This window comes from Mchenga conophoros, linkage group LG23 (assembly GCF_057382185.1).
Source record: "Mchenga conophoros isolate Kocher_MC1m ecotype Shallow Benthic linkage group LG23, M_conophoros_male_GT1.1, whole genome shotgun sequence".
Lineage (NCBI taxonomy): Eukaryota > Metazoa > Chordata > Actinopteri > Cichliformes > Cichlidae > Mchenga > Mchenga conophoros.
Genome location: NC_140547.1, coordinates 54,246,129 through 54,261,159, shown reverse-complemented (window position 1 = coordinate 54,261,159; position 15,031 = coordinate 54,246,129). Strand labels below are relative to the sequence as shown.

Here is a 15,031-nt window from a genome sequence, read left to right as displayed (position 1 = left end):
GTTCCAAATTCATTTTCATTCATATTTTTAATCCCCTGTAGATATTTACAGTTAAAGCGTTTGCTCAAGCCTTTAATTCAGCTGATTTTTTTAATTATTAACTTACTTAATGTGCTTTAAAAAATCTAAATGAAGGCCTGTATTTCTGAGCTCACTAGTTTTTCAGAGATAAGTGGTCCTCACAGGACAGCAACTACAAACGTGATTTATTTTATGAACCATGTTGCTGGGCACTAAACTGTATATATGCAGTGTTGGGGAGTAACGGAGTACACGTACCGCCGTTACGCATTTAAAATACAAAATATGAGTAACTATTCCGTTACAGTTACCGTTTAAAAAGGTGGTATTCAGAATACAGTTACTTTGTTGAAATAAAGGCATTACACGGCAGTCTTTTCCTGTTTCATTAGGCTATGCCCTCTCTATTTTTGGTTTCCACGCCGGTGATACTCCCCCACTGAAGCTAAAAGTGAGTCCGCTGGATCCATCCTGGTCTCGTCGTTCTGTCAGGGCTCTGTGTGCGGGCAGGCGGAGATGAGCATCCAAATGCAGGACTTGGAGACATAAATGTAACTGAGAACCTCAGTTTTATTGCTGGCACCAAACAAAAAAAGAAACCAAACCGTGAAAACACAAACTGGAACACACAGGCAGGATCTGAGGGTACAATGCAACAGAGAGCAGAGGAAAGCACAGGAAAACACAGGGCTTATATACACAGGGCGGTAATCAGGGAATGGGCAACAGGAGGGAGACACAGCTGGGAGAAATTAGACTAACGAGACAGGGGGAGCGAAGCTGGACACACTGACATAAGACACAATCCTTCAAAATAAAACAGGAAACAACACACAAATCACAAAGACGCAGACTTGACACTGAGAGGCAGACAGAAAGAATATAAGACATGGAACTCAAACTATACTAAACATAAGACACAACCGAAGAACTAATCCCTCACCAAGAATAAGACATATATATTTATAATAATAAAGCACCAGAGAATAAGAAAATAATCCATAATGCAAAAAAATAAACAATGACAACTCAAAATGCTGCGTCAGAACTGACCCAGAACCGTGACATCCCACCGTTCATCTGACTCCTCAGGACTTGCCTGACCCTCTGCAGCTTGCAGCTTTCCCAGCAGTCTCTTCATGGTTTCTATTTGCCTGTTGTTCCCAAGTTCCTGTCTTGGATTTCCTCGAGCTGTCCTTTGTTGTTATCCGACTACATTTCTCTAGTCCGAATAGCATTCCAGTGTTATTGCAGTAGATCTTGGTGGTGTAGATCAGTGCACTGATGTCTTGTTCACTCTTGGCATACAGTTTGATGTCATAAAATAAAATTATTTGCGATACTTTCTGGATGTCATAATACAACAAAAATCGACATACTACTAGAAAGATAACTTTAGAGTAACTTTGTGCTGAACATTGGGGGGTTAGGGGTTAGGAGGTTAGGGGGTCTCTGGATCTCCGTTTAAATAAATAAATAAATCTGGGTAAATTCCCAGATGGTAAACATGGGACTATTTTGCTGGTAATACCTGAAATGAATAAAGAAAAGCAACAGCCTATTTATGCAAGAATATTCATAATTTTATTGGGGGGGTTATATTGGTTGGGTCTGATTATTGGGGGGGGTCATAACCCCCCTGACCCCCCTGGAGATTCTGCCCTTGTACAGACCATAATACTATTCTGAATGCTGACTGCTTTTAGTCTCCTCACCATTCTAACAATGCACCGTCAGATCTGCCTTCAGGAAATGTTTTCACTTTAATTACATTCATGTATACCTTACATAGAAGGGCTGCAACACAGACAGCAAAGGCAAAGAAAGTCCACAAAGTGATCCAATCAGTTTAATTCTAGCACTGAGCATGTACATGAAGAACAAAGTGATTTTAATACTGGGACAAGCACGGCTGAATCAGAGTGAACTGTGATCTGCATCCATCAAAAACACATTTACAGTAGACAAATCCAGAATCAAAGCACGGCCACACACAGCTAGTGACAAGCGTAAGATTCAAAGTATTTCCAAGATTATTACACTAAACAGTCCCACTGCATGAGCACACATCAGTGTGTTATTGATCTGTTTTGTTGAGACACACTGTGCTCTTTACTACCTAACAAATGCTTTATGTTTTCATTTTCTATTATCACGAAGTAGATCATGAGCAGTGATTATAAATCAGCAGTGATAGAACTGAATCACTAGCTAAGGAGTAAACACATCACACTGGAAAAATAAGATCTTTCCATGTTGGGATTTTAATGGTGTGTGAAATGAACATCATTAACATTTTCACTTTAAATAGAATAAAAGATGAAAAAATCATTTTGATTTTCTATAAACTGAGTGTTGTTATTGATCACAAAGTCAAGGCTGCGATAATTGTTGTCTTTGAGACTGCGTCTCTCACTCTCTCGCTGTGTGTGTGTGTGTGTGTGTGTGTGTGTGTGTGTGTGTGTGTGTGTGTGTGTGTGTGTGTGTGTGTGTGTGTGTGTGTACAACGGTCAGAGTCAGTGTTGCAGTGACACGGTCCTGCCATTATCTGAAAAGTGAAGTAGTTGTGTTGTCATCATTTTTAAAATGGTCAAGATAGAGATGACACACACACACACACACACACACACACACACACACAGACCCGTGTGTTAGTGCTTTCCTCTTTACTAGTTTTCCTTATGTTCTTTACATATTTCTTGATTTCCTTGATTTATACGCTGCCCTACATTTTGTTTAATTCATTTTGCAACATGCAAATAGGCAAACTCAATCTCCCTCTCAGCAGGACAGGTGCCGGTGAACTCCTCTCTCTGGTAGGCACGGTTCAAATACCGCCACACGCAGGTCATCTCCCGAGGAATCTCAAAGCCACGATATTTCTTTGCTACAACCTGAGAAAAAAGGCATAGAAAATAACCAACAATGGGTCCTTCGGATCGAGCTCATGTAAACGTTCTAGCAACCTGAATAAGCTGCAGACCTTTAGAATGTGGAGTTTGGGCAGCAGGTTGCAGTCAGCCAAGGTGAGCTCTGGCCCATCTAGGAAGCTCCTAGTTGACTCTGGCACATCTCCTAAGACATCAGCATCAATCTCTGCAGACAGGGGAGTCCTTAGGAAGTCATCAAGGCGCTGAAGAGACTTCAACAAAGCTTTCTGTAAGGCTACAAAGTCAGAGGGAGAGAAGTTCAAGTTCAAGTTCAAGTTCAAGGTTCTTTATTTGTCACATGCATAGTTATACAAGTATAACACACAGTGAAATGTAGCCTGACACGCTCCTCGACATGTGCAAAAAAAAAATTGGGGTGGGGGGGGGGTGTAGAGGAAAAACATTATATATATATACATATAGTATGTACATTGGGTGAATGTGCAGTAGTTGCAGCAAGCAGGTGAATTCTGTACATTAATATGAATAGACATCTGACTATTTTACAGGACAGACAATATAAACATATTTAAAATTAAAGGAATTGAAATGTACATTGTGCCTTGGTTTAGTGTCTGGAAGAGTCCTGACTCAGTCAATTATAGATGATGTGAGAGGGCGGGTGTGTGTGTTTAGGGCACGGATGGCTTGGGGATAGAAGCTCCTTTTGAGTCTCTCTGTCCTTGCCCGGAAGATGCGGAACCTTCTACCAGATTGCAGAAGTTGGAACAGTTTGTTGCCAGGATGGGACGGGTCCTTCAGTATCTGCTCTAGTCCGGCATCTCCTGGTGTAGGTGTCCTGAAGCGGGGAGAGAGCAATCCTGCAGCAGCGTTCTGCTGTACGGATCACTCTCTGGAGAGCTTTTTGGTCCTTCACACAGCTGTTCCCAAACCACGATGTTATGTTCTGTGTGAGGATGCTCTCCACAGCGCCTGTATAGAAAATCCTGAGGATCTTTGGAGAGACCCTGAACTTCCTCAGTTGTCGTAGGTGATACAGGCGCTGCCTAGCCTTTTTGGTCTGGACCTGAATGTGGGCAGCCCATGTCAGGTCTGAGGATGACATGACATCCTGTCAATCACACGCTGATGTGATTGACAGGATGAACTATCTGAACAAACACTGATGTTTTCCACAACAACCAGCTCCTTATTTACACACCAGTATTCACCATTTCCAAAAGACTTTTAATAAAATGCAAATATTTGCAGGTTTGTTTGGGTTTTTTTGCAAATCATTAATAGTTTAAACATATTGAATACTGTTTTTCAAAAAATACATGATTACTTTAAGGGTCTTTGAGGGTCACCTGAGCTACCCTCCCAACAATATGCTTTATCACAAAGGAGAGTTTTAAGTCTTAAGCTCATCTTAAAAGGGCGTCTGTCTCCTGAATCCAAACTGGGAGCTGATTCCACAAAACAGCCTCTGCCTCCCATTCTACTCTTAAATATCCTGAGAAGCACAAGTGAGTCAACAATCTGAGAGCTTTCTGTTCAGGTGATACCATGAGCTCTGTCACCTGAGATTGAGCCTGATTATTCAAGAAGAAAAAGAGTAAGTTATGGTGAGGGTTTCCCCACAGAGGTACGGCATGGGAAAACAGCTTTAGTTTAAATAGTTTCAATTTTCCAATATAAAACGAGGAAAAGTCTGCGTATTCCATCTTCTATAGTTTAATATAGTTTAACATCTGTATAACACTGCATGGCCATGACCAATGTTCCCTCACACAAACTCCCTGAGCGTCCCTTGGACCACTGTGAGCAACAGCAGACGTGTGCACTGTGGTCACGCCAGCATCCAGTCCATCCAAGTCACATGTTTATTAAAGTAATCAAATTACAGCATTTATGTTAGACGACTTTTAATGAACTGCTTTAGCCCACTTACAATGAAAACTTAAAAGAATCTTGTTCCTGACCTGTAGCATGTTAACACTGTTGGAAGGAAAAATAACTTCAACTCCAACTTTCTTCTTTTTTTTTATATAAAGCTCTGACTTGTATTCTGAGTCTGTGGTCTGGGAGAGAGTCTGTAACTCTGTCTGTAAAATACAGTAAACAATGACCAATGTTGGGCAGTTAATTATATAGTTACTTCTTCAAAAAAGTAACTGAGTTATGCAAACAAAGCTTTTTGCAGCTGTTTACCTAAAAATGCAGCCAAGGCGTTTTTTTATGCTGCAGTCACAAACAAACCACACACACACCTTACTAACTTTCTTGAATACATGTTTCCAACCTAACTGTGTCCCTTCTTACCATCTGTTGTGTCTTTTCTTGAGTTTTTGATGTACGCTGAGAATTTGGCAAAGATGTCGATGCCAGCTGTGTTAGCTTCTGGATGTTTGGGAGCCAGTCTGGGATATCTGGAGACAAAATGGAGAAATTTGAAATTAACCTCAACACGGCTTCCCATCGCAAACACATGTCTTTCAATGTGTGCTTGCATACCGGGGTGGAGTCAGTTTCTCCTCCAAGAATTCTTCTATCTTGTTGACATCAACCTTGACTTCACCATTAAAGGTCACAAAAGGAGGGTTGGTTCCTGGAGCAAGGTTGTGGAGGTCAGCCGGCTTCCTGATAACCCAAAAGTCAGGCGCATGTGGTCACTCTCATGTGTATCATAGTCACTGTATGAATACGTGTATGCGTCTGCACCATGTTACCGCTTGAGGTCGACTGTGGTGACATTAAAAATGACTCCTTTTAGCCACAGGATCATAAAGAGTCTCTGAGAGAAAGGACAGTTTCCGATGCTCTGTCCATCACTTCCTGCCTACACACACAAAGACCAGTCATCACGTGTCCTGCAGGTGATCTATGGATAAAAACTGTAGTGCTTCACTTATGAACAGCAGAACAAATGGGTGGATGAAGGAAATAAAGAAATAAAACCCCAAAAGAACGATACGGTGTAAGTGTAGATCTTACATCTCTTTTCTCATATTATAATTAATTTGACTGAATAAATCTGGACTCTGTGTTTAACAGAGATGTACAGGAGAATATCCTCTGCATGATAATTCCTGTTTCTCTCCCATGTGAATACACACGCACATCAGCTATCTGTTGAAGTTCAGGTGAATCTAACACAACTAAAATGTGTCTGTGTCCTATTATTAGCTGAATTGGGATAAATATCTCAGTATGGTCACTGTTAGAGATCCAATACTGGAAAGAAATTCTAAAAAAATGATCTCGCAGAGGAGTAATGTAAAGAGTAACGTGATCAATAACTTTTAGAAGCAACGTGCTTCATCTTTGCGCTATGAGTGTTGTGTAAAACAGTTTTCCTGTGAGTAAAGAATTCATACTGAATGTTGCTGCAACAGCTCTGAGCTCTCAGTAACAAACAGGAGGATAATCAGCTTACCCAGCGAGACTGCTGAGATTAACATAGCACACCAGCACTATTCAGACTATTTCATTCTGTACTCTTTTACAAACAAAAGCAGAAACTGTGTTTCAGCATAAGTTGAAAGTAAAATGCTTATTTTAAGATTTTCATGATCGTGCTGTTTTAAAGAACTCCTCAGATGTGAGGATTTACAGCTTTTCTAGACCACAGAGAAGGAAACCTGAACTTCTACATAATATTTGTATCTACCTCCATCTGTGCTGCCCACAGGGCCCGTGACAAAGGAAGGCTTTGTTTGAACAAGCTTGTTACGTGGACGCGGCCGACGCTCGGGTATTTGTGCTAAATCTCTCAGGTAATGAAAGTTATTCTCAGGATGCTGTTGAACCAGAGCACAGAGCACACAATGGTCACAGAAGTGCAAGCTTCATGTACTTTGAATCTTTTTCAAATCTCATTTAAAATTACATGCATTAAGTAATGTGGGTTACCATGGCGATGGATTAGAACAGCACTGTCTTAATGGGATGAGATAAGCAGATCAAGATTAGCTTTTTCACTTGCTGTTTGTCTGTCACGGTCCTGGGGTGGTGCTCCAGTTTGGTCACTCTTGTTGTTCATTTTTGCAGATTGTTGATGTTCACTGTGAGAGAGCTCAGCTCTTGTTCAGTTTGTTTTTCCTGTCCAGTGTCTGACACCCAACTGTGGCTGTGGTTCTGCCACATTAATAATAACAGTGACTCTTACAGGCAGCCGTTTAAGTTTATTGCTCTATTCCAGGAAGCAAGCTTAGCTAACAAGTTTGTGTGAGAGAACCAGCTGACAGACATCTGTGCTTATTCATACATTTCTGCCAAACTCACATTTTACATTTTTACAAAAATTCCAATTAGATATTAGTTTTCTATTTTGTGTGCAGTGATCAGCAGTCATGGATTAATCATCCCCTGAGTTCAGTTGCTTCCAGGCACTTTATATAGTAAGATAACAACCCTACAATGAAGCAGCAAGCTCAGAATACGTAGTCTCCATCCTTCTAACTCTCGTGATGCTAGGTTCTCGGGTTAAAATGTGTTCACAGATTGAGGTTGTAAATCATGATATCAAAGAACATTTTGAAGGCTTCTGTGTCTGAAATTCAGAGTCTGAACATGGAAATCCACTGAAATTCATCTAAATCAGATTCCACTTGCATGGCATGGATGGGTCACAAATTCAGACCAGATTCAGTTTGGCTCTGGTCATTTCCCAGCTCATCCTGTCTAGATCGGGCCAGTGTGACAGCAAACATGGATGCTGGGACGTGGAGGAGAAGGGAGATGAGCTGGTAGCTGACAGCTGAGCTACTGGGCAACACTGGCCTGAACAGGCAACTGTGTGAACAAACACTGTGAATACTGAAACAGTGTGTGCAATGTGCTGGGCCAAGACCAGGCTCGACCTCCCAAAACTATATTGAAATATTTAACCTCTGTAAAAGGCACTTCTTACAGCACATTTACTGATAAAACGAAAGACTTGGAAAGTCCCCCTGCATTTGTTTTCAGGGAACTATGAGCACTAGCAGTCACACGCACCGTCTGTCAGTGAAGGCTGAATATTAGAAGAGATTAGAAATGGGAAACATTTAAGCACTTTTCTCTATATTTATTACAGATTTTTATCCAGTACAACCAGAAATAATCTTATTCTATATATAGAAAAATTACATTCTCTCAGTGTTACTGAATAATTATTCAAAGAGTTTTTATTTAATTCAGCATGTTGTGTTAAAGTGGAGTCACTGCTCTTCCTATGGTGAAATGTGGTGGAGCTCCACCGGTCATGGCTCTCTTTGCGTCCTCACACAAAGTTGAGCTTATTGAACTAATTCAGCTGCTCTGGAACAGGAAACTCTCAGCGTCTCAGTTTAAAGTCAGAGTTTGATTAACATACTGATGAAGCTGCTACAGCCTCAAAGTTTCAGGCACCAGTGACACTACATGTGGGTAACAAGTTATAGACACCAGTGACATCTCCACACACTTTACTGAGCAGGTATCACCTGAGCTGCTGTCACAGCCTTCGTGGGCTCTATAACCCTCTCTGCTGCACTGCAAACATCGGTTCTATACATTGTGTGTGTCTGCCGTCTGTCACTGCCAGTGTTGTGTTTGTTTGTGCTCAGCTCTCAGCCTCTTTTCTTTGTATCTGCTTCCTCTTGGTTTGATGAGAGAACACAGCATTGCGTTTCACTTCTATGGTGCTGACTGTCAGATCTATGTCCCTCTGCAGAACAAAGGCTCATGTTCCACACAGCCATTACTTCAGTGTCTCAATTAAGGCTTGGATGTCTCTTAACTTTTTAAAATTCAGTGATAAAGAGACTGAGGTGATGGTGTTTGGTAGCCCCACTGAGACCCCCAATGTGTATTTAGAAACCTTGACCCAATATGTTAAGCCAGCTGTCACAAACCTGGGGGTCAAAGTGGACTGTGATCTGAAGTCATTTACCGAGGGTGCAAAATGCTGCAGCTCGTCTGAAGTTTGAGCACATTTCCTCTATTTTAGCTTCATTTCACTGGCTGCCCATTTCTTTCAGGATTCATTTCTAAAATTCTTTTATTTGCTTTTAAAGCTCTCCATGGCCTCGCCCCATCCTATCTCTCTGAGCTGCTACAGCCTTATACACCCACCCGCTCTCTCAGGTCAGCTGATCAGCTGCCCCTGATTGTGCTTTTGCTGTAGCAGATCCAGTGTTGGTTTATTTTATTTTATTTTATTTTATTTAGTTAATTCTACGTTGTTTTATGTTGTTGGGTTTTTAAAAAAAATATAAGGCTGTTTTAAGTCAAATCTTTATGTATTATGTGTTTTATTTTATTCTATTGTTATTAACTTATTTACTGCACAGCACTTTGATCGTGTGCTGGCTATTTTAAAATGCTTTATAAATAAACTTGGATTGGGGTAGACAAATTGACTGTATTTTTGGAAGTACATGAAATATCAATAAATTACACTGACAGTGAATCAGTATGTTTAATGCTAAAGTAGAATGCCATGGAAAAATCAGGATCCTTTTTGTACCACATAAAAAGACTGTAAAAACACATCTAAGCATAAATTCTACTTAATACGACAAATGCATTTATAACATATGTGGCAGTGAAATATTAACAATAAAGGTCGTTTAGTCTCTGTGTAGATTTATTTGTTATTAACTGATATTTTTGTGTAATTAAGGAAGTTTTCACTAACAATGGTGTAACATGGAAAATTATTAAAAGCTATAATTGTGCTAATTTCACTGATGGCTTAGTATCTTATAAAATTGGTTACCAAAAACATAATAAGAACAAATAAGAAGATAAATGCATATTCTTTATGACTGAGGTATTTACCGTCGCAGATTCTGGGACTCTTACAAAGAATGTGGTATTTTTCACTTTTTTTTGCACAAGTATTTAGAAGCATCGAATATTTTACAATAATTAAAAAAAAACAATCAAATAATTTATTTTTATAACGTAGGTCTCATATTTATCAAAATTATTTTCTAAGTCAGGACAGCTTGAAGTTTTTTTCGTCACATTTTATGGAGCCAATACTCTGATCTTGATGTTCAGGAAGTCGTCTTCAGGTTTGTATCAGGTTCAAACACAGACGGAGGCCTGATGGCGAGTGGGATGGAAAAAGTCTTTGATATATGAAGCTAACATTTCATAACGTTTTATCAGTCTTTATTAGTTTTATCTGTGTTTCTTGTTCCTAATTCTTTTGTGTATTCATATCATATTTCCTTTCATTTTCAGATTTTCTCTTGTACTAATGTCCTCCCTGTTCTCACAAGAACTTTATATTTCTCTGCTTATTTTCTGTGCACTTTCACTTTGCTGTATCATGAGCTTCTCCATAGAGACTAATTCATTATTCATTATGACAAAATGCTCTTTGTAAATTCCCACTATGATAATAGTAATAACTATCCGTCTGGCATTCATCACAGGCCAAAGGAACCATGGAAGAGTTGATTACCTTGACATACAGGGAGATTCCATAGGGTTGGTTCTCCAGTGTTTTACTGTCCACCACAGGACTGTCCGCTCTCCTGTCGGAGGTCACCTTGATCTCTTCCCTCATCTCTGCAGTCATCGCCTCCCGCTGAGGGACATATGAGCAACCATGTTCCAGCAGCACCACTCTCTTTTTCTTCACCTGCTCGTCTTTCTTTTTGGGCAGCGATTCATCTTTGATAACTGACTTCAGCTCATTTATCCAATCCGCCTTCCTCGGTGAACTGATCTTTTCTGCTGACGTTTCTTTATCCACCCATTCTTTCCTTCCCCACTCATTCTCCCAGAACTCTTTTTTGATGTGCCTCAGCTCTTTACTCCAGTCCTTCCTTTCAGCAGCAGTCGTCTCTTCTTCTGGCTGATCTGTTTTAATCCAGTCTCTATCTTTTCTCCTGGGTGACAGCACTTTTACTTTCCCCAGTTCGTCTTTCCTAAGACCTTGTGGCTCAGGACACAAGAACCCATTCTCCATTGTTTGCTTCAGTGTTTTAATGCTCTCATTTAGATCTGCCTCTGCCTCACTGTTGTGCACTTTTAGCTTTACGTCCTGTGTCTCCATGTCCTCTTTACCCAGTATGGCCTCGTCTCCTGGCAGCACTTGGTGATCTTCATCTTTTATCTTGTCTGTGGCATCATCAGAACCGCTCATAATGGTGAAAGGATGTACTTCTTCTGATTTTTCACTGGGCTTCTCCTCCATCGTTTCAGTCTCATCATCAAGAACGGTGACTGGCTCTTCTGCCATCTCCACTTCTCCTTCCATTGACTCTTCTACTGCTCCTCCTCCAGTCTCAAATTCTACAAGCATCTCTGTCTGTGGATGTTCTTTTGTGTTGTTTCTCCAAATTGTGTCTGCTTCTTTCAGGAGCTGCAAAGGATGCTCTTGTAAAGCACTTCCTTCTGTTGTGGATTCATTTTTCTCAGATTTGTCCTCTCCTTCTGTCCCGTCGAGCTTCACCTCGATGCCTTTCTCAGATAGAGAAGCTTCCTCCACCTGGTCCTTTGTGTCTGTATGTACCTCTTCTCCAGTCTGGCCCACTGGTTCTGGAGGAACTGTTGTAGCTTGTATTTCAAGCTTAGCAGCTTTTTCTTCTTGCATTTCTAGATCATTTCTTGCTCTGTGCTCTTCTTGGCCCATTAACTCTCCAGCAACATTATTGGCTATCGTTTCCTCCATTTCTGAACTCTTTCCTCCCCCGTCCATCTCTGCCAAGTTGTTAACTTGCTCTTCTGCTTGCTCCTTCTGGGTGACGTCTTCAGTCCTTTTAGCTTTAGTGTCTCCATCTGACTGTGGCTGTTCTTCAGAGGTTAGGGCCGTCAGCTCTGGTTCTTGTGCCGTTTGATTGGTTCCTGCTCTCACGGGGATCTCAGAGCCATGATTTACACACTCCTGGACTCCCTGGCATTGCCATGTAAGATTATCAATAACAACCTCCTGTTTTATGGATTCTGAGGGATCTTCTCCATCATTGTTTTTTATTTCATTTTGACTCTCATTATCTAATTGGTAGGTTTGATTGGCCACCTCTTCAGCTGTAACACTTCTATCGACTGGTGTGTGATCAGTGCCCAGAGCTGAAGCTTGGATGCTGGCCTGTTCATTTATTCCAGAAGAAAAAGGAGCCACTTCTATGTTCAGATTAACCTCTGTTATGTTGCCAGCAGTGGGCAAAGTAGCAGTTTCTGTTTCGCCTCGGTCACCAGTACATGTGTTGGAACCGATTCTTGACTCCCACACAGAAGTACCTCTGTCCTGAAGACAGGACACGTGATCGTCGGTGCCTTCGTCCATGTTTTCCTGCCTTACATCTGTTCCTGCGCTTGCTGTTTCTCCCCCTTGTTTGTTTTCTTCACTTTCCTCCTCTTTTTCATCATCTCCATTGCTGTTTAATATTTGCCGTTTCCCTGGTTCAACCACAACCAATAGAGGGGAAAGAGAGAGATTTTCAGCCATCTTTGTATCTTCAGATTCTTTGTCTGTTGTCAGTGTGGTGGTTATTTCTTGATGTCCATCTCCCGCTCCCATTTCTCCATTCACCTCTTCTTCCAGTACTTCACATTCATCCTCCCCCTCTCCTATTTCTCCATCTGATAACAGGGTCACATGTGTAATCTCTCCTTTCTGCCAATCATTGTCTTCTTTACTTTCATCTTCAGTTTGTTCTGCTTCAGCAACCATCAAAACATCTTCCCCAACCTCCTCTGCCAGTTCCACCTCATCATCATCATCATCTTCTTCTTCTTCCTCGGCGTCGTCTTTGATTCTGTGGGTATCCAGGTCTGAAAACATACCTTGTGGGCTGTGGGCAACGGCTCCATTTGGCAGGTCTGGACTTTGGCTACAACTTAATTGAGCCATTAGGAAAATAACACAACTTATTTAGAAAGAAATGATAGTGTCCAAGTTTGCAGGATGAATGTGCAGCTTTATAACATGTAAAATTAGTGAAAATGATCCGGCGTTCTAGAAGAGTTCAAAGATGGGTATGAAGAGTAAAACTTACACTCCCAGTTTTAAGCTTGAATCCCAGAGGAAATCAAAGCGCTGATAGAAAACAAATGAATACAGTCTCACAGGATTTCTGACGAGTCCAGATTCTAAAAAGTAAAGATGGATGGTTACCAAAGTTTGACATCTGTAACAGCACTAGGAGTGACACAAGGTTCCAAAGTTCCAAAGTAAAGCAAGAAGAAAAATCCAGATTTCCCCTGTAAGATGGTTATGGGGCTCTCTCATCAGTACTGTGCCTCAGGCACCGCTCCACGTCAATAAGTACGTTTCGCCTCCTCGCTTTCTTCTCTCTCTCTCTCACTAAGGGATTAAACCAAGGCTGATCCCACATGATCACAAGCTTAAACTCTGCCACCCAGAGGCCAGCGCCATTTGATCTGGAGTTTCTTAACACATTCAACCACACATCACAGCTACATCTACGAAACCTACCCTCCAGTAGATAGACAAAGCCATATATACAACATCTAGTGAACTTCAGTTTTATTTGTACAGTGCAGGTTCACCAGAACTATTTTATTGAAGCACTCTCAGCCCAGTTTACTACATGAACGTGTTTAAATGCTGTCTTCATTTTGTCATACTAGTATCTTTAATAGATGATATTAAGATATGAAAGAAATTTGAATAAGTCCAGACGCTTTTCTTTCCAAGCTCCTTAGACTACGACGACCTGGATGACTGAGAAGCTTCACAGACACGTGAAACAGAAAAATGTTTTTGTTTTAATTCAGCTGAAACCAATAAAAGAAAAAGTGTGTTGTTTTTGAGTAAGAAGGTTAGAGAAGGAAGAGCCTACAGACCCTTTCCAAAAAATATGAATATCATGGAAAAGTTCATTTATTACCTTAATTCCATTCAAAACGTTAAACTTTCATATATTATAGATTCAGGGTTTCAAGTACTTAGATGTTTATTTAATTACATAATTTGGGCTTCCAGCTCATAAAAAACTCAAAAACAGGATTTCAAAAAATGAGAATACTGTCAAGACCAGAGGCGGAGCCAGACATTTGAAACACCCGGGGCTTAGCCCTAAAGGGTAGTATGCATGTGGGATTTTTTTTTTTTTTTTTTTTTGGGGGGGGGGGGGGGGGGGGGGTAAGAAATGACTGAAAGATTAATTGGCTCTGTTTTGAGTTTTGTTCAAAAAAGAATGACTTCATAGAGGGAAAAATATATATCATATGCAGGACACCTTAAACTAGTTTTTTAATTAAGCAGCGAGGCAGAACAAAGTCAGGGCTGTATCAAGACACGAGGACTAATCCCCAATTCAACCAGACCCAGAACTGATCCAGAATTAAAACAGGACTACAACAGTTCAAAATCAGGACTACTGAGGACTTAACCAAGACAGAACCAGAAAGCTAGATGATAGTAGCACTAAAAATCATCATAGACCTGCACTACACTTATTTTTTAAATTCTACCAAAGAACTCTGTTTAGATTGAGAAAAGTTTATATAATTATTTATCCTTGTTGTGCAAACAAGCCTGCAGAACTTAATAAATATAGAATTTGAAAAATAGCAAACCTAAAAAGAAACACTAGATACATGAGGACCTATGATACGGTGATACTTTTGGTAAACAACCATTTGACTAACATATGAGTCTCACCTGCTCTTGTTCATCTGTTCTGTCCTCATTCTCCATCTCCCTCTCTGTTCCTCTCTCTCCCTCTCTGTTCCTCTCTCTCTCTTTGTGCTGACAATCATCAAATATACAGTTGAAACCAGATATTTACACACTCTTCAGATCAAAACACAAACACTTTTTTAATTGTAACATCAAATCAGACTAAATGCTTATTTTTTTTTTAGATTGATAAATAAATTATTTATCAATGTGTCTGTGAAGGTTTTCAGTCAACCAGGTCATCGTAGTCAAAGGAGCTTGCAAAGAAAAGCGTCTGGACTTCTTTAAGTTGCTTGAAGACATTTCACCTCTCATCCGAGAAGTTTCTTCAGTTCTAAGGTCAAATGGTGGAGAGTCCCAGATATAAAGCTAGTGGGAGTTTCCCCCCACAGAGGGACAAAAGGACCCCCTGATGATCCTCTAATCGCCTGAGCCAAGGTGGGAAACTGGGCGTGGGTCCCAATCAGCCAGAGTTTCGGGTGAGTTCATTGTGAAACCTGGCCCCACC

General features: G+C 40.7%; 1 protein-coding gene across 1 annotated transcript; it reads right to left on the bottom strand.

Moving 5' to 3' along the window:
- Positions 1-1,766: 1,766 nt before the first annotated feature.
- Positions 1,767-13,099, bottom strand: LOC146548392 (uncharacterized). Its single transcript, XM_085264814.1, has 6 exons — positions 10,333-13,099; positions 5,624-5,733; positions 5,409-5,534; positions 5,217-5,323; positions 3,005-3,186; positions 1,767-2,915 (listed from the first exon to the last, which is right to left on the bottom strand). The coding sequence occupies exons 1-6, from the start codon at positions 12,727-12,729 to the stop codon at positions 2,763-2,765; spliced, it is 3,075 nt and encodes a 1,024-aa protein (XP_085120940.1). The 5' UTR covers positions 12,730-13,099; the 3' UTR covers positions 1,767-2,762.
- Positions 13,100-15,031: the final 1,932 nt, after the last annotated feature.